The 19,138-nt window shown below is 42.6% G+C and overlaps 1 protein-coding gene across 6 annotated transcripts in view; it reads left to right on the top strand.

The window, feature by feature from the left end:
* The window catches only part of MCM10 (minichromosome maintenance 10 replication initiation factor), a 64,433-nt gene that overhangs the window by 23,490 nt on the left and 21,805 nt on the right, over positions 1-19,138 (top strand). For 4 of the 6 annotated variants that reach the window (XM_059910637.1, XM_059910647.1, XM_059910672.1 and 1 more), the window contains 7 exons: positions 1,528-1,756; positions 3,231-3,372; positions 3,995-4,113; positions 6,271-6,384; positions 8,270-8,415; positions 12,050-12,092; positions 12,179-12,782. In XM_059910637.1, the coding sequence (XP_059766620.1) occupies positions 1,528-1,756; positions 3,231-3,372; positions 3,995-4,113; positions 6,271-6,384; positions 8,270-8,415; positions 12,050-12,092; positions 12,179-12,262 (877 nt within the window). In that variant the 3' untranslated portion in view covers positions 12,263-12,782. Of the gene's footprint in view, positions 1-1,527; positions 1,757-3,230; positions 3,373-3,994; positions 4,114-6,270; positions 6,385-8,269; positions 8,416-12,049; positions 12,093-12,178; positions 12,783-16,651; positions 16,785-19,138 lie in introns of those variants that run through there. The other 2 variants (XM_059910653.1, XM_059910681.1) reach the window with 2 other exon arrangements.

Here is a 19,138-nt window from a genome sequence, read left to right as displayed (position 1 = left end):
TATGTATTTCTGACTTATGCTGGTAAATCCTGAGACCTGGTGGTACAGGCTGCAGTAATTAATATCACTGTGGAAACGAGAAAGGAGTAACATATAAAGACAGTTTTGTGAAAAGGGAAAGTAGGCGTTGAGCTGTTTGGTGCCCGTTTCTCAGTTTTGCCACAGTTAGGTTTTTAATTACAGGCTGGGCCAATGTGTGGATTCTGCATTTGTTCAGGTCAGTGATAAAAATGAGGCACTGAGAATGGAGAGTCATTTCAGAGGCAGAATCAAGTGGAAATGGGTGTGGAAGGTAAACAAATCAAAGACTCTTGAACTCAAGTTATCCGATGGTAGTAAGAGCTGCTGTTTACAGTCACCCAGCATGCACTGAGCCACCATGCTTTACACTGTACACACGTCTCATCGGTCCTTACTGTAATCTGCGAGGTGTTATTATCCTTGTTTTATGACTAATGTAACTGAAGACCAGAGAGTTAGTAAGTGGTGGAGCCAAGTTTGAACTCACACCTACCTGTTCTACTCCAGTGTTGAACCATTATGCTGTCCCAGATCTAGGCTCCTATAGGGTACCTAGTTCCATGGAAAAGGACGCCTATTACGAGTCAAGAGGAAATGCTTTGGAAAAGTAAGAGAATGGATTTGGCCTCAGGCAGGTTAGTTTGAGGTGCTGGTGGGATATCTATAGAGGTATTCATCAGGGGCCTACAGGTGACGTAAATGTATATATATGGACATAAAAATGTATATGGAGTTGTGAACCTTATAGGGAGTAGAAAGCACCCGTCAGTTTAAAGGCATTAGTTTGAAGTTTTTCAGAATTTTGCTGGCCAAACAAGACATACCTTTGGGCAGGATCTGCTAGGCAATTTGCAAACTCAGCCTGGAGCTTACAGGAGTGGGGATGTGGTAGGGAAGAGAAGACTGGCCCAGGATTATCTGGCACTAGTCCTAAGCCTGTCACTTAATGAGCAGTGGGGTCTTGGGCCTCAATTTCTTTATCCCTACAATGAGAGGTTTGGCCTAGATGATTTCTGACCTTTGTTGTTTTTAAATAGTCCTTAAAGCCATATATAAAATAATCACTGTGTGAATTATAGCACCTTTCTGTTAGGACTTCCAAATGTAACAGATGTGTTATCTCTTCCCAGTAGAGGAAACAAAATACAGAGAGATTCGGTGAATTCCTGAAGGATCTCAGCTAACCAGAGGGCTAGGAATACAGTCCACAGCTCGCCTTCAGGGCTGAAGGTGCTCCATAGTCTGCACCCACTGGAAAGCCAGTTGGTAAAAATAGTAATCAGTTCTAAACTGGTGAAACAATTAGCGCTTATTCAATGAAAAATCACTTAGCTTAAGAGTTAGTGAGGCTAGTATTGTTTTTCCTGTGCACTAATCTGAATTAATAACCAAGAAGGGAAAATTATTTTACTGACACTGCTTATCAGCTGGTGGCCTGCCTGCGGTCTCCCAGTCTGCATGTTTTGTGCTCGTGTGCATAGTTAGTGACTGCCTGTTTCTTTAAAGATTTCTCCAAAGTGCGAGTGAAGTTGAGAGCCCAGCTGTGCCATCCTCTTCTCGGCAGCCCCCTTCTTGGTCTCCACCAACGGGGGCTGAGTTCCCCAAGCTGAAAGGAGCCCCAGCCATACAGATGCCAAAGCTTGGAAGAGACATCTCAGAAGGAGATGATGTCCTCTTTTTTGATGAGTCACCACCACCAAGACCAAAACTGAGTGTGTTAGCAGAAGCCAAAAAGGTAACTGGCATCTCTTTTCTTCACCACTTGAATTTGTATTCTGTGAGACACAGCTGATATTTCAAACTTTGTATACCTGTGACCAGGAAAGACAGTCACCTCATACCTATTCATTGATCATGATAATTAGAGTCAAAGGAATTTTAAATGATAATGGGTATCGGGCTTCCCTGGTGGCGCAGTGGTTGAGAATCTGCCTGCCAATGCAGGGGACACGGGTTCGAGCCCTGGTCTGGGAAGATCCCACATTCCACGGAGCAACTGGGCCCGTGAGCCACAACTACTGAGCCTGCGTGTCTGGAGCCTGTGCTCCGCAACAAGAGAGGCCGCGATAGTGAGAGGCCCGCGCACCGCGATGAAGAGTAGCCCCCGCTTGCCGCAACTAGAGAAAGCCCTCGCACAGAAACGAAGACCGAACACAGCCAAAAATAAATAAATTAAAAACAAAAAACAAAAAACGTTAAAAAAAAAAAAAATGATAATGGGTATCAACATAATGCCATTAACTTAATCCAAGAGAACTAGCTACTGTCTCCACACTATTTCTTGTCAGGCTGCAGGAGATAACCTAGAAGAAGATACTGTTTTACAGCTGGAGACCCTAGTATTAGGGGGAAACATTCTTGGAATTATTGAGGCAATTGAATTGTCAGATAGTGGTTTAAAGAATCCTTCTTTAAAAGAAATCTTACACAGAAGCCCAGTCTGTAGACAGATAAAAGCTAAGCTGCTCTGATTGAAGTGGGAATTGGGGGTGGTCAGAACCCCACCTCCTCAGCAAGGTCTCTCTCTCCTCTTCCTGAGTCACCCTGAGCCCCCGACTTGAGCCTGTCTTCTCTTTATTTCTAGTTAGCAGCTAGAACCACATGAAGGGCAAAGGCTAGCTGCAAGCCAAAGCCGTACCTACAGTAATAATAATAGCGATTATGCACATATGTTACTATGTGTCTGTGATATGTGCATACATGCTGTTTACTATGTACAAGTACATGCTTGGCATGCATTGTCTCATTTTATCCTTAAAACCACAACCCTAAAAGGTAGGTTAGTGCTGTCATCCCCATTTTATAAATGTAGAAACTGAAGCTGAACAATTAAGTCAGGTTATAAACTAGTAAGTGGCAGGGCTGGAATTCTATCCTAATCTGTCTGTTCTGAAACAAACTTCCAAAATGTTTGTGTGGTTCCTCTGTGGGTCTAAAAGCCTACACACTAGCTGAAGGACTCGCTGAAGTTTAACTATTGATATTTAAATAAGCTGAGATTTGGTTTACTAACTTAAGAGACCTGTCTTCCATTCTTTGAAATTTTAATAATTGTGTTAATAATGCTAAGTAAAATGTAGATATATTTTGCTAATGTATGTTTGAGAACAGCCAGAATTCACTGGTTAATCACTGGAAAGGGGTACAGAGCTACAGACGCCTATCTCATCTTTTAGATTTTTATCTCCCTCTCTTTTCTTTTTTTTTAGTTGGCTGCTATAACCAAATTAAGGGCAAAAGGCCAGATTCTTACAAAAACAGACCCAAACAGCATTAAGAAGCTAAAGGAACCCCAGGATGTCCTGGAAGTGAAGGAACGCGTAGAAAAGAACAACACATTTTCTCCTCAAGGTACTGCGAATGGGAAACTTAGCAGTAGGAAAGAGACACTACTTATAAAGGAAATGTTCCAAAACATGACCAGCCTCCCTGACATCAAAAGTCATTATTTTATTTCCATTTACCTATATGGAGAGTACCTAAGTAGAACTTCTGCAGTTGGAACTGATTGTTTTTTATAGTCACATTAAATTAAAATGAAATTATGCACAATTTGAAAACTTGAGATTACTCATTGGATCTTTGCACATACATATTAGTATAAAGATTTGTTTTGAAAGAAGTAGAATTCCTTTGTTTTAAATTGCCCTATTTTTATTTTTAAAACTCTGAAGCTGGCAGTGTCCTTTTAACATGAGTTTGTAAATAGGAATTTTGTTGTTGTTACCTATTTTCATAATTGGCTCTTATTTTAAGGTGAAAACGATTCTAATTTAGTGGTCAAGTCTGCCATCCCCTCCCTCATATTCTAGTTTGTACTTCTCAACTCAGTTCTTCTAAGAGCCATCCTTTGCTCATACCAAGTGGGGGTAAATGCAGTTTGAAGGGTCTTGTAGGGGGAGACGCAGCTGAGTCGGCGAGACCCGCCGGCCCTCTGAGGTTCCTCTGTTCACTCTTCTTCTTTCTGCTCTAGCTGAGGATGAATTGGAGCCTGCCAGGAAAAAAAGGAGAGAACAGCTTGCCTACCTGGAATCTGAGGATTTTCAGACAATTCTAAAAGCAAAATCGAGGCACACGGGGATCCTAAAAGAGGTAAAAAAGAGCCCAGAAGGTCAAGGGTGACAGAGATGTCCTCAGACTCGGGCGCTCTGTCGTGGGCTAAGAATCTCTTCCTGTTTCCTCAGCCGAGGTGTTAGTTGTATGTCAGTTTGTTTGAGTTTGTTTTGAAGAACAGGAATATTGCTAATAGATTTTAGCTTTGCCTTTGTTGCATTGAAGAATATCATTCAACATTATTTAAATTGACTTCAGTATTATAAAATGTTTCAGTCAATATTTTATAACTTTGATTAAAGTATATTCTATAAAAATGTCGAATTAATGTGTTATACACCTAACACTAATATAAAATTGTTAAGTCAACTATACTTCGATTTTGAATGATTAATTAACTCTTTAAAAAGTTTACCTGTAGTTATGGCTGTGAAGTTATGTTTTTTTGTTGTTTTTGTTTTTTTTTAATTTTATTTATTTATGTTTGGCTCTGTTGGGTCTTCGTTTCTGTGCAAGGGCTTTCTCTAGTTGTGGCAAGCGGGGGCCACCCTTCATCGTGGTGCGAGGGCCTCTCACTGTCGCGGCCTCTCTTGTTGCGGAGCACAGGCTCCAGACGCGCAGGCTCAGTAGTTGCGGCTCACGGGCCTAGTTGCTCCGCGGCATGTGGGATCTTCCCAGACCAGGGCTCGAACCCGTGTCCCCTGCGTTGGCAGGCAGATTCTCAACCACTGCGCCACCAGGGAAGCCCGAAGTTATGTTTTAATGGCTCTCCGCTATCTACTATTTTCTGCCTTGCAGTATGGGAAGGGATTTTTCCATTCATACATTTTTATATGGACCCTGCAAATGCTCTAAATCAGTAGTTCTCAACCCAACACTCACAATGCCCCTTTTAAATAACAGGTGTCTTGTATTGTTCTCTTATTGTCCTGAAATTAAATTTGTGGATAATGTAAATTACCTAGCTAGTAATTTCAAAAATACCAATATAATATCCTAGCTGTAATATAAAGAGGAAAAAAGGAAAATGTTTATAATACAAATATGTATTTCATTATGTAAAATACATGGGCACAACTACCCTTGAAGAAGTAATAGAGGCTTGGATTTGTAAGTATATATAAGTGGATTTATCAGGCAGCTAGCAATGAAGACTCAGTAGATGTGTTTTCTTAGTAACTTGAATACCGTGGGCCTGTTTCTTTGACAATGTGGTTTATTTTTTTAAACTTTTGAAGACATCAAAGCACAGTTGTCTCTCCATATCCACAGGACTTTTGGAACAGTCAGTGTATGTGACAACCATGCACAAGTGTTGTGGTGTTGTACGTGAAGCTGTTGGGTTGGAGGGTTATAATCGGGTGTTTCATCCACATGGATGCCCTGTAGGACATTGAGGACAGTCCTTGACGTGTGGGGACTGTTCCATGCACTGCAGAAGGTGTAGCGGCCGTGGTCCTCGCCAGTGGCAAAGGTTATGGTCACTGGGATAACAAAAGAAGTACTCCCACAGATTTTCAAAATGTCCCCCACTTAGGGCCAATGTGCCAAATGATCTGCCTTTCTTTTGATTAACAAAGGACTAACGAGACAATGATATAACTTTCTACTGGACTTGAACTCAGTCAGGAGAGGTGCTCAAGCAGACCCCAAAAGGCTGTAGAGCTGAGTTCCTTGGTTCTTGTGACCACCAAAGACCTTTTGCCTTTTGCCTGGTGCAGCTGCACTGACTCGAGCTGTGACCGCATCCTGCCCTGAATATCTCTCTGCCCTCACACCTCCTACCTGTGTTCCAGACAAGCAGGGATTGCTCCTGCCAAGTGCTTGGTCTGGAGGGTAGTATCGAATAGAATGGGCGTCATCACTGGGGAAGCATCCAGCACCTCCCAGAGCTGAATCTATATTGGAACAGTGCAAACAGTTCCCTTCTGGGGCGCACTTGACCTGATGATGCTGTTAATCACATCAGTAGTTTAAATTTGTATTTAGTGTCTTGCGCATCACCAAATGCTTTCATACCCTCTTTTTGCCCATTAAGGGCTTGTTTCTACTTACCGTCTTTTGGGTTGCGGTTCATTGATCCATGTCCTCATACAGTTAGCTTGTCTATTCGGTTCAGATTTGATTATTATTAAGCAGCTGCCTGAGTCTATATCAGATTTGGTACAAGGTCTTCTGGGTGTCTTGTCATTCCAGGCCGAGGCTGAGCTGCAGGAACACTATTTTGAGCCCCTGGTGAAAAAAGAACAAATAGAAGAAAAGATGAGAAACACCCGGGAAGTGAAATGTCGAGTCGTGACGTGCAGGACGGTGAGTGCGGGAGACAGTTCTCCCCACGACCTGTCTGGGGTTGCTGTGGCTCAGCAGGATGTGGAGAGTCTGTAGGGTGTGGGCCCACGTCTTATGACCAGAGTCCTGCCCGGGTCATTTAATTAGGCTGCAAACCAAATGGCGTCCGATAGCCCAGCACCGGGCTTCCCATGACCCATCCACTGAACTCTGATGGTAGAGCCTTTGTATTGAGATATTCCTCATTTGGCCACAGCTCCTGGTTCTGTGGAAGAGCCTCTTCCCCTTTGACCACTGGACCGAGTATTCTTATCTCTCCTCAAGTTTTAGCACGCCCTCAGTCCATAGTTCCTAAGTCCCTGGGGCCTTGGTTGAACAACTTGATTTGGCATCAGATGTCATGATCAACTACTGTTGTTCCCTTCTGCTCAGGGCCTAACCTACTAGATTGAATCTCAGGGCAGAGTGTGAATTGTATTATTGTCTCTGTTTGCAGAATATTTACCCTGAGTCTATTAGAAAATTCAAAATCCTCTACTCCTCAACATTAATCAAAAATGGCCAAAAAAAAAAAAAGTTATTGCTGAACACTACTCCTTCCATTACCATTTCTTTGAAATATGCCTGCATGGCTAATCCGCTTCGTGAGCACATGTAAGAGGAGAAAGAGGTTTAGCTTACCCAGTGCAATTTTCTCTATCTTTATTCTTTTTAAAACCTTAGATTCTCCTTTACATTTAGGGGGTGGGCAAAAAGGTGGAGCTTCCTTGAGAAAGTTCAGACTGTGGAGAATCAGTAAAGCTTTTACTTCATAGGACAGCTTTTCCTCTGACAGCATGGCTGTATTAGGACAGAGCTGGTGTATTCATTTCCTGTTGCTGCTGTAACAAATGACCACCAACTGGGTGGCTTAGAACAACACAAATTTATTATCTCACAGTTTTGTAGGTCAGAAGTGGGTCTCACTGGGGTAAAATCCAGGTGTCAGTAGGGTGAGTTCCTTTCTGGAGGCTCTAGGGGACAATCCATGTCCTTGCCTTTCCCGGCTTCTGGAGCTCACCTGCATCCCTTGGATCATGGCCCCTTCCTCCATCATCGAAACCAGCAATGGGAGGTGGGGTCCTCTCGTCACAAATCAACTGATTAGCAACTGTAATTCCATCTGTAACCTGAATTCCCCTTTGCCATGTAACATAACATGCTCGTAAGTTCCAGGGAATAGGGTGTGCACATCTTGAGGGGATTATTTTGCCTGCCACAATTGGCATACCACTCTGCCCTCTTTGAGGCTGCCAAGGCCAAAAGTTATTTATCTAGACTCCGTGTGATTACATTGCACTGTCTGGCTCTGTTTCAGCTTTCACCCATCATTTCTTGTTCTTTTCAGTCCTTTGAAGGATCAAAATTAAAAGTAAATTACTTAATATCTGTCTTGGTTTTGCTGTGTATGAAAGAGGAGTGGTAATAAGCTTATAACCCTTCCCAGTGGCCTTGTAAGAGAGAAGGGAAGAGCGGCTCAACATCCTTCCTGAGTAGGCCCCGTGGTCGTCATCTGTTGCCTTACAGTCAGGGACTACAGTGAAGACAGGGCAGACCAGTCAGAGCTACTTGGAGATTGCCAGTCCTTTTCTTCCTTCGCCCTAGCCATTGCCTTGATGTCACAGAAGGTTACTGTGTATTTTACACCTGAAATTGGGGCAAACATGAGAAAAAGTGGTATCAGTAGGGGGAAAGTCAAGAAATCACATGATCACTGCAGCCAGAAGATAATAGCTCCACCGGCCCCTGCCTGGTGGCGACGAAAGAACAGAAGCTCTCGGGACAGGCTGCCCTTGTGGCAGCTGGCTCATTTCTCCTTCGGAGCTCTTGACCGGACATGTGCCTTCTTTCTGCTGGTTCTGTGCAGTGCGCTTACACCCACTTCAAGCCTCTGGAGACCTGCGTCAGCGAGCAGCACAACTACCACTGGCACGACAGTGTGAAGAGGTTTTTCAAGTGTCCCTGTGGAAACAGAAGTGTCTCCCTCGACAGGCTCCCCCAAAAGCACTGCAGGTATGAGAATTGCTGGGGTTCTTGGTCTCATCCAGGCTTCCTGAACCTTTTTCCAGTTCCCATGTGATGCTGTTCCCTTGGAACTGTGGACAGTCCTTGACGCCGGGAGGGTCACCCTTGCTCTGTGCCACCTTACGGCTCCTGGGTATCCCCGAATGCTCCTGGAGGGAAGGCACCCTGCCCCTTTCACAGCTGTATCCCCAATACTAAATATAGTGCCCGGTGCATAGTAGGTTATCAGAAGTGTTTGTTGAATGAATAAATGGAGCCTGTGTGTGGTGGGTTGGTGAAATATGTGTGTTTGTGGGGGGCTCTGATAGGGAATTTTTTTTCTCTGCTGTAAAGAGTTATTTGTTTAAATTTTTATAATATGTGAGTATGTGTGTTTTAAGGGACTTTTTGCTTTTACTTTGGGGGGGGAATTTCAGATACAGAGGCAGAGCTGCTGTGTTTGACTACTCAGGGGGCATGATTCATGTAGAACAGCCTGAGTAATACCTGTGCAGTTCGGGGTGCAGTTTGTAGAACATTGTCCTTGGTGCGTTCAGTGCTCTCCTAATTTATGTATTTCTCTGTCCCCTTCCTCACTCACTATGAATGTTGTTAGATATCTTTTCTTATTTTCCTTTGATTTATCAATGTGGTACATTACATTGTTAAGTTTTTCTGAAGTTGAACTTTCCTTTTTTATTCCTTGGATAAACACGACTTATCTTGATGATTTTTTTATTTCAGCACACTGTTATAATCAATTAGCTAATATTTTGTATGTGATTTTTATATCTATTCATAAGTGAATTAGACCTTTTTTTCCCTTTTCTTATATAGACCTATCTCATTTTTGAACCAAGATTATGTGAGCCTTATAAAACGAATTGGGCAGCTTCCTGAAATAACATATCAACTAGCAATTATTTCTTGAAAGTTTAGTAAATCTCAGCTATAAAATTATTTAGGCCCTGTTCTTGGAGGAAAGGGGTGGCTTTGATTACCATTTCAATTTCATGGTCTCTTTTCTACCAATTTCAGCTTTTTATATTTTTCTAGGAATCCATTTCATTTAGATTTTCAAATTTATTAACATTTAGTTGTCCCTGCTGTACTTTTTTCCAGTCTGTTACTTGCTATATTTTATTAATAGGTATTTACTATATTTTGTTCTGTTGTTTTTTTTCTTCTCTTTTTCAAAGTCAACCTTGATAGAAGTCTCTTCGTTCTGTTAACCTTTTCAGAAAACCATCTTTTAGTTTTCTTAACATTTATTGATTTTCTTTCTGTTTTCCTGATTTCCACCCTTATCTTTATGTACTTCTTGTTTCCTTGGGTTTGCTTTGTACCGTTTTGTGTACATTCTTCAGTTAAAAGCTTAAACTCAACGTATTAGTTTGTAACCTTTCTTGTTGCCTCATAAATCAATTTTTTAAAAAAAATAAATTGAAGGTTTGTGGCAACCCTGAGTTGAGCAAGTCTATTGGCACCATTTTTCCAACAGCGTTTTATTTATTTATTTATTTATTTATGGCCGCGTTGGGTCTTTGTTGCTGCGTGTGGGCTTTCTCTAGTTGTGGCGAGTGGGGACTACTCTTCGTTGAGGTGCGCGGGCTTCTCACTGCGGTGGCTTCTCTTGTTGCGGAGCACGGGCTCTAGGTGTGCGGGCTTCAGTAGTTGTGGCTCGCAGGCTCTAGAGCTCAGGCTCAGTACTTGTGGCACACGGGCTTAGTTGCTCCGCGGCATGTGGAATCTTCCCAGACCAGGGCTCGAACCCGTGTCCTCTGCATTGGCAGGTGGATTCTTAACCACTGCGCCACCAGGGAAGTCCCCTCATAAATCAGTCTGAAGCTCCTATTTCTCTCTAAGTAGTTCTGCTTTAGCAGTCACCTGCAAAGTTTGATGCTTAGTTAAAATTATTTCTTAATGTCTTGGATGATTTCCTTTTTGACCCAAGAGTTAGTAATATATATGGGATTGATTTTATCTTTTTTGTTATTAATTTCTAACTTTATTGCGTTATTCTTGAAGGACATAATTTGTATGATGTTGATTCTTTGGAATTTGAGGCAATCTCACTATCACCTTTTCACCAGGATATTCTCACTACCTTTTTGTTTGCTCATTTCGTTTTGGTTGTTGTTTATTTCCTGGACCCCGAACTTCACTCTCATTTCCAGTTTCTCCAAAGCTGATTTGGGATGAGGGTGGGGGCTTGTTCATCACCTTGTCAGGAGCTGGTTTGTGCATCTTTTTACAATCTAGGTTAGAATTGTTCTAAGCAGCCATTTGTATATTGATATTTGACTTCTCTCCAAAATATTGTAACAGCAAGAGCTTGTGTAAAACATTTGATTATCAGAGAAATGTGTTCACTGAGGATAAGCAGTAAGTACAACTCAAGTGGAAGAACACGACGCCTTTCAGCCTCCAGGTGGCACTGTTATTTTTGTTAACATCTGCTTTCTCTGGTCTCTCTCTTGTCAATTCTTGATCTAGAGCAGAAATGGGCAAACTGTTTCTGTAAAAGGCAGATAGTAAATATATTAGGCAGGCACTGTGGTTTGTTTCACCGCTCTTGTGGCAGCCACAGGTGGTGCTCAAACAGGGAGGCTTGGCTGTGTTCAGCAAAACCTCACGAAAACTGTGGCAGGCTGGATTTGGCCCTTGTGTTATAATTGCCAACCCCTGACAGTAAGCTGTGCGTAATATCATCACTGATCTGGTCGTAGGCCACGAAAGTCTCTCAGTAGACGTTCAGCTGGGGAAGGTGGTGGAGAGGCTCGGCGCTAAGTCCTCTGGCAGCTGATGCTCAGGGCGGGAGTGGAGTCTAAGCCAGATGGGGAGGAAGGATGAGGCTGGTGGGGTGGCCCCCACGGCCCGGACCCTCTCAGATCCAAAGCTGCTGGGAGACATAGTCCCATGGCTTCACTATATTTCTTTTCTGTTTCTCTCTCTCTTCTCCAGAGTAAACTTTATAGACAATGAGCTTTCCCCATAGCATCCCAATGCCTCCTCAGGGTTGGATTCGCCTACCATGTTAAAAAGGGAGAATGAGAGTCTCCAGGCCCTTTGAGTGAAGAGAATCAAAATCTTTGGGTTATGAAAAGATTTCCTTCCTGTTGTGTTGGTTTCACACCAAATTTAACATTGACCTTTAAGTGGAAAATCAAGATATCACTGTCTTCCCTGTTCTTACTACTGAAAAAGCGGGGGGAGGATTGTTCAAACCAGAAGGAAGAGTAATCCTTTCTTATCACCGCCTTTTAGTTCCAGAACAGGAGAAAGGGGCAAGCCATAGGCTGCACGTAGCTGTAGGCTGGCGTCCTCAATCCAAGGGTCTTCCCAGTGACCAGCACTAGAAACCAAGCTCGCACTCATCACCTATAGCATGTGTAGCCCTGTTGTACTACCATCTGAAATTCCTTCTCTGAAGTATCTAGCTTATTGCAGAGTTGAAGACCTTTTCTCAAATCACTGGAGTATTTTCAGTAGCAATAGAGCATAGCCTGGAATATGAATGTCACCTTGATCCGCTTCTGCTTAAATGGGGAAGATCTGCCCCCAAGTGCAGGGAGCACTGTTATCTTCATGTGTATGGGCCCGGAACCTCACTGCTGAGTCAATCCCATCTTTTCTGTTTCAGTAATTGTGGCCTCTTCAAGTGGGAACGGGACGGAATGTTAAAGGTATGTCATCTGCAAGGTGATGGGTTTTAGTGACCCATGCAAATAATATTGACCCATTTCTTATTAAACTATTTTTATTTTTCTAGGAAAAGACAGGTCCAAAGATAGGAGGAGAAACCCTGTTACCAAGAGGAGAAGAACATGCCAAATTCCTGAATAGCCTTAAATAGCCCCGACTGCAAACAGGTACCCACAGCCTACGTTGCTTCTTGTGGTTCTGGAAAAGCAAGCGTATTGGCTCTGAATTGCCCGTGTTCCTGATTGACACAGTCAGAACGAATACTTGCTAAGCCTACAACTTTGCCTCCTTCCTCGGTTGTGTTGGTTTAACATCAAATTTAACATTGACCTTTAAGTGGAAATTCAAGGTATCATTGTCTTCCCTGTTCTTAGTACTGATGGCAGAATTCGCACAGTTTTTATGCCCCAAACTGGAAGGTAGATAGAGAGTTGTGCTTCTCTCCCTTGGGTTGTAGAGAATGCAGTGTCGCTTCTTAATCACAATAAGGTTTTGGTATTTATATGGACACCCAGAGACAAAGGAATGAATTTAGCTCAGGTAACCTGCCTAACTTCTGGGCTTCAGTTTCCTCATATGTAAAATGAGGAAGGTTGGACTAAATGATCTTGAAGTGTGTCTTTGAGCACTCAAAGTCTAAAAATAATATAATGTTTTGCCATCTAGAAAATTATGACCGTCGCCCTTGATATGGTCTTGCTGTATTGATATTAAAAGCCGGGTTCCTTCTGTTGATTCTACTGTTACCTCTATTTTGTTCTTGGAAATCAAGTCACCGACCCACTTGGCATTTCAATTCATATCTATATGGTCTCTGTGCTGTTACAATAGCATGGAGCTCTCTAATAGAAATGCCTAAAATCTCATCATTTTAAAATGTGGCTTTATTTAAATATGGCTTAAAGAAAGTGAAACCTCTAACCAAAACAAACATAAAATTTGAGAAGCCGTGAAGCCCAATTGGAAAACAGAAACACCCCACAAGGAGGATCCTCTGGAGTTTGGGATTTGCAGACATGCTTTATCATGCACGTTAAGAATTCTAGGTCGGGGATCGCTGCATGATGCAGGTGGGGGGCAGCCTGGGACGCGTGGTTACGCCCGAGCCTCAGCCCTTCCGCTCGCTAGTTCTGTGACCTCAGTCGAGGTGCCCATCCTCACTTTCCCCGTCTGCAAAACGAAGGCAATGATGTCTTGGTGGCGCGAACTCCTGTGAGATGGCGCGTATGCGCAAGGGCTCATCAGTAGGTGCGGCTTCTGTTACGCTTCCCAGGTAAGAGCACAGAGACCCGAGAAAGCGGGCCCTGAAACGAGAGATTGGTTGCGGGTCAGGGAGGCGGTGTCGCAGGTGAGGCTGGAGAAGGAGGCGGTGGCAGACCTTGAACTTTGCGGTGCCTCCTTGGCTGTGGTGAGGACATGGGTCTTGGTCCTGTGTGTGCCGGGACCCACGAGAGGGTTTTCAGCAGGGGCTTCTGTGATACCACTCAGCTGCTGCGTGGAGAATGAGGCGGGGGCAGGGGTGCTAAAGGCAGAACGACGCTGGCAGGTCGCAGCACTTGAGGGAAAGGAACGGCGGCCTGAACGGAAGGGTGACGATGGAGGTGGACAGTGGTGGATGGCCTGAAAGGAACAGGCAGATTGTGCTGGAGAGGGAGGCCAGGGTAGCGTTCCGGGTTAGGGAACTAACTGCATGGATGTTGAGAGGAAACTCTGAAGAGGTGGGAGACAGACAGCCCAGACGTTCAGATGCACCAGGCTCCCCACCCAAGGGAGATCAAGGTGGTGACAGGAAGCAACTCTGTGGCATCTTGGCCCACAGGGCAAGACCCGTACTGTCTGAGGTTCCCCCAGAGGTTGCTAAGGGCACGTGGGAATGTGGACTGTAGCCACCATTTTGTACAAACATTAGGTGCTCAATATGCTTCTCAAGAAATAGCAATTTTATGAGGACCAAGGACCAGAAGAATGCGATCAACGTTCCAGATAAGGCAGGATGGGGTTTCACTGGGTCAGCTCCGTCTTGTCCTTCAGCCAACTCAGAGGCACCCAGAATGTCTTGGGTCTTTGCCCTGAACCAGCCCAGGCTTTGGGGTCACCGTCAGGAATCAGGGTATATGACTCTGGCAGAGTGACCGGCAGAAGAGTAGATGGGGAGATGAATGTTACTCATGGAAGATCCTTTCCAGGTCGTTCCTCAAATGCAGCGCAGTATTTATGGGTGAAATGATAAAAATGTCGAGGATTGGCTTTCACAGCAAAATAAAGGGCTGGAAGGCAGCAACAGGGGTTTCGGTGAACCAAAAGTGGCTGAGTTACTAACTGTTAAAGCTGGGTCACGGGTACATGGAGACTAGCGCTCATCTCTCTATTGTCACTTAAGTTGTAAGATGTCATGATGAAAAGGAAGAAAACAAGATAAGCAGCTTGAGCTTGCTTTCTCTGTGACGCCTGCCCAGCGTCTCTGGGAGCAGCCAACGCTCCTTCCTCCAGGTTGTCGCTGTATTTTGAATGTTGCTCTGGCACGGAACTTGTTGTAATGGGTTTGTTTATCCATGTCGCCTGCCTGCTTGTATATTTTATTGTGGTTCAATTTCCAGGTGCCAAACACAGTGCTGCCCTACTGGTGCTCAGTGAATGTTGGGTGGGTGGAGGGATTTTACAAACTGTGAATACAAGGAACTTAATGTTTTCTGAATTGTTCAAACAAACAGACAAAAAAATAGAAGTATAGGTCAAACCTTACGCAGGTTACCACCAGAAAATTCCATTTAGGAGAGTCCTCTGCCTGGGCGACCTGATTTTCCAAATACCATTTGACCCAAGTGAATGCCACTTAAAGATTGGGTCAATTGGTAGGATTATTATATTGGGATTTAAACTCTAGCTAGGAATAATTTAGGTTTCCCCCAAGATGGTATTATAGTAGGGACATAAGGTGGTTGTGAGAGATGGTTGATTTAGGTTTCCGAGAGCCAGAAATAAATTTCACACGCCTTAGGTTTCATCAAGGTCTGCTCTCTGTGCATAGAAGGTGCTGTGTCTGACGCCTGTGTTCCCCCTAAGGTCACATCCTTATAGCTATATCTTTAGGAGTATTTCACTTTCCAGGAGGTGTGTGTGTGGTTTTTTTCTTTAATTTTTAGCAGAGAAAATGTTTAAGTTTCAAAAAGAACCAAAAGCACTTGAAATTCTGATATTTTTGATGGCTCATTTTGAGTAGATGTGTTTGTCCCATAAACCTAAAAGAGAGCTATGGATCTGAAGTAGGTCACAACTGAGCAGCTGCCTGGACACTGAACGCCAGGTTGCTCTTTGAGGAGCCCCTTCCTATGTAAGAAACTTGTTCTTGTTTGAACCAAGGGTGTTGTGAGAGTCCAGATTCACTTGTATATTGTGTATGAGTCATGTAGTAACATTCTTATAGAGGTTGATGGGTGAGCTGAACCTAGATGCCCTCTGTTTTTAAATTTGATTTTTACATTTTAAATAATTAAAAATATAATTGAATTACTTCTCAGTTACTCTAGGTGTTGGGGGGCTTCCACTGGGGTTGCCTTGTGTGTGTGTGTGTGTGTGTGTGTGTGTGTGTGTGTGTGTGTGTGTGTGTGTGTGTGTTGTTAGAATATTCAGGGATGGGAAGGGATGGGTGGGCTGGAGGGGGCACTTGTTTGCATTGAAAATATGATTCATCGTGAGGCCTGTCTTTAATCCTACCACCTTCTTTATCAATGCGTATTAAATGCTTTCATATAAATCCAAAATGTGTGTTTTTTTCTTATGCTGTCTTTGGCAACGTAGAGATTATTGTATAATCACGGGCCATCAGAAGAGAGTAAGCACACGGCGGTCTAAGTTAGTACACAAAAACTGTCCATGTCCTTTGTGGTTGATCACAATGTTCTGATTTTTACAATAGATTTTTTTTTTTCTGTGCCTTTTTCCTTTCCTTTCTTTTTTGGTTTATTTTATTTATTTATTTATTTGGCCGTGCCACAGGGCTTGCAGGATCTCAGTTCCCCGACCAGGGATTGAAATTGGGCCACGGCACTGAAAGCCCGGAATCCTAACCAGTAGGCCACCGGGGAATTCCCTATGCCTTTTTCTATTTAGAGGAATTAAGTGGCTTTTTAAAGAAAATCATCTTTCTCTTGAGTTTTGTTAAACTATACTTTCCCTTTCCAAACAACAAAAGGAAAACTGAACTAATGTAGATAACAATGATCCAGAATAGCAAATAAGAAGCTTCTGAATGATTGGTGTGGAATTGTCCCCAAAGGGAACTTAAAACATTTAAAGTTTCCACTTTTAAAAATTTCCCAGTTTTCAACTTTTAAAAACATTACAAGTTGATATATAGCTAAGTTGACAGGCAGTGATTGAACGATTGGGTTCTTGTGTAAAAGTTGATGATAGAAGTAAAGCTTGATGTTTATAAGAGATTAAATGTGTCTGACAACATTAATTTTTTAAAATCAGGAGAGTAAGTCTGTTTGCCTAAGTTGTCACTGCTAGCAGCCCATCAGAGCCTCTGCTCTTACAGGTAAAACAGACATCTCAGGGGCCATGAGGAGAGATTTGGAAACAGCACCGCTCAAAAGAAGGATGACTGGCCCCCAAAATGAAATTCTGTATTTGCCAATATTGAAGGAAGAAACGGTGATATATCTAAAGAAAATAACAGAGAGGCACAAAAGGTGGAAGAAATCAGTTGGCATAAGCCGACAGCAGTTTGTGAAAAAGCTGTGGGATTTTAGAAAATTAAAGAAAGACAAGAATGTAGCCACACAGCTGAACTCTCCAGATCAAAATGGGGAAGAGGCCTGCCATGTCCTGCACAGTCAGACCACGTATCCAGTAAAATTGACCTGCATTTTGGAGAAAAGCAGGACATCAGTAATCGAGGTGGTGAAAACTCAAAGCCATTTCACCGAAGAAAGGAAGAAAGAACTAGAAATATATAGAGAGTGGATTTTTGTTATTCACAGTAATTATGTTTCATAAAGTCACCAGCTGAACTAGCAGATACCCAATCACTGCTCCTAGAGGAAATATAGGCTTAGGTTCCCTTGAGCCTCTGGTCACGTCTTCTTCACCGGATCAATACATAACCTTGTATTATGTGTGTTTCTGTTTAAAGACACCTTATTTAATACGTATCGTTGATTCATTAACATGGAACTCACAGCCGACAGCAGTGTATCTCCTAATGGAACAAAGCTGATCTCAGCACACGCTTTTTCTCCAGAGGGTGCGTCCCAGCCTTCTTGCCCTCAGGAACACTTAAGCACTATGCCTGTGGGCCATTTTCAGCAGCAAAAGTACACCAAAGGAGCACAAAAATGTGATGAATGTGGCATGAAAAGGACATCTTTTTACAGCATCAGAGCTGAAACCAGCAAAAGTTGTTGCTTTGTTCTACCTCAGCTGAGAACAACTTAGATTTCTCGTTGGTCTGCACATGTGCATGTCCTTAAGTGACCACAAAAACACCACATGTATTGCTTTTGGAGTTATAAATTTTAGCAATTAGGTGAATTTGGAAAAACATGGAATCCACAAATAATGAGGAGCAACTGTGTAATATTTCCCAAAACAGGGCCAGATCGGGAGTGCCCCCATTTTACAGATTAGAAAATTAAGTGATTTGAAAATATGGGAAGAAACCAGGATTGCAATCAAGTCTGTGGTAATGTTGCTTGAGCAGAGACTTCTCTATTGGTATATTTTTAAGTCAACTTTATTAAGGGCTAAATTTCACACAGCAAAAGGCACACATCTTAAGTGTACAGTTTGGTAAATTTTGATGAATTTATACATCCACATGACCACCACCACAAGCAAGATAGAGAACATTCCCACCACCCCAAAAAGTTGCCTCTGCCACTTCCCAGTCAGGCCACATGCCCTGGTCCCCTCCATCACTGATCTGTTTACAGTCTGTTTAGATCTGTCTTTCCTAGAGTTTCATATAAATGGAATCATACAGAGTGTACTCTTATACTTCACACAGCATCTTTTGAAATAAATCCATGTTACTGCCTGTGTCCGTAGTTCATTTTTTATTGTTGAGTATTTCAACTGTATGATATGTCACTATTTATTCACCTGTAGATGGACATTTGGGTTGGCTTGTTTCCAGTTTGGGGCTGTTATGAATAAAGCCATTAGCAATATTCAGGTATAAGTCTTTCTATGGATATGTTTTTGTTTCTCTTAGGTAAATATCTAGGAGTGGGATTTCTGGTAAGTATGTTTAGCTTTATATGAAACTGCTAAACTGTTTTCCAAAGTGGTCTTTCACACCCACTAATGATGCATGAGAGTCCATTTGCTCCACATCCTCACCAATACTTGGTATTGTCAGTCTTTTCAATTTTAGCCATTCTGATGGGTGTATGGTGGTATCTCATTGTGGTTTTAATTTGCATTTCCCTCATGACATCTTTTCCTGTGCAATTGGCCATTTGCATATCTTTTTTGGTGACGTATCTGTTCACTTATTTACTGGGTTGAGTTGTAAGAATTCTTTCTGTGTTCTGGATACAGGTGCTTTTTGTGGATATACGTATGGTGAATATTTTCTCCCAATTTGTGGCTTGCCTTTTCATTTCTTTTAACAGTGTCTTTCAAAGAACATTTTTGTCATTTTGGTGGAGCCCATTTTATCACTTAATGGTTCATGTGTTTTGTATTCTAGCTAAGAAATCTTTACCTGCCTTAAGATCACAAAGATTTTCTTATAGAATTTTTTAATATAGTTTTAGCTTTTACTATTAGGTCTATGATCCATTTCAGATTAATTTCTGTATAAGCTGTGAGGTAAGGGTTGTGGGTCATTGTTTTCCAAACGGACATTTAGTTGTTACGGCACCACTCAGTGAAAAGATTATAATTTCCTCATTGGATTATTTTCACTCCTTTGTCAAAAATCAGTTGACCATACATTTTGGGATCTACTTCTGGACTTAGTTCTGTTAAATTAATCTGTATTTCATTCCTTATGCCAGTACCATTCTCTTAATTACCA

The sequence above is a fragment of the Balaenoptera ricei genome, chromosome 2 (assembly GCF_028023285.1).
Source record: "Balaenoptera ricei isolate mBalRic1 chromosome 2, mBalRic1.hap2, whole genome shotgun sequence".
In the NCBI taxonomy this organism is placed as follows: Eukaryota; Metazoa; Chordata; class Mammalia; order Artiodactyla; family Balaenopteridae; genus Balaenoptera; species Balaenoptera ricei.
This window is presented reverse-complemented; position numbering and strand designations above follow the sequence as displayed.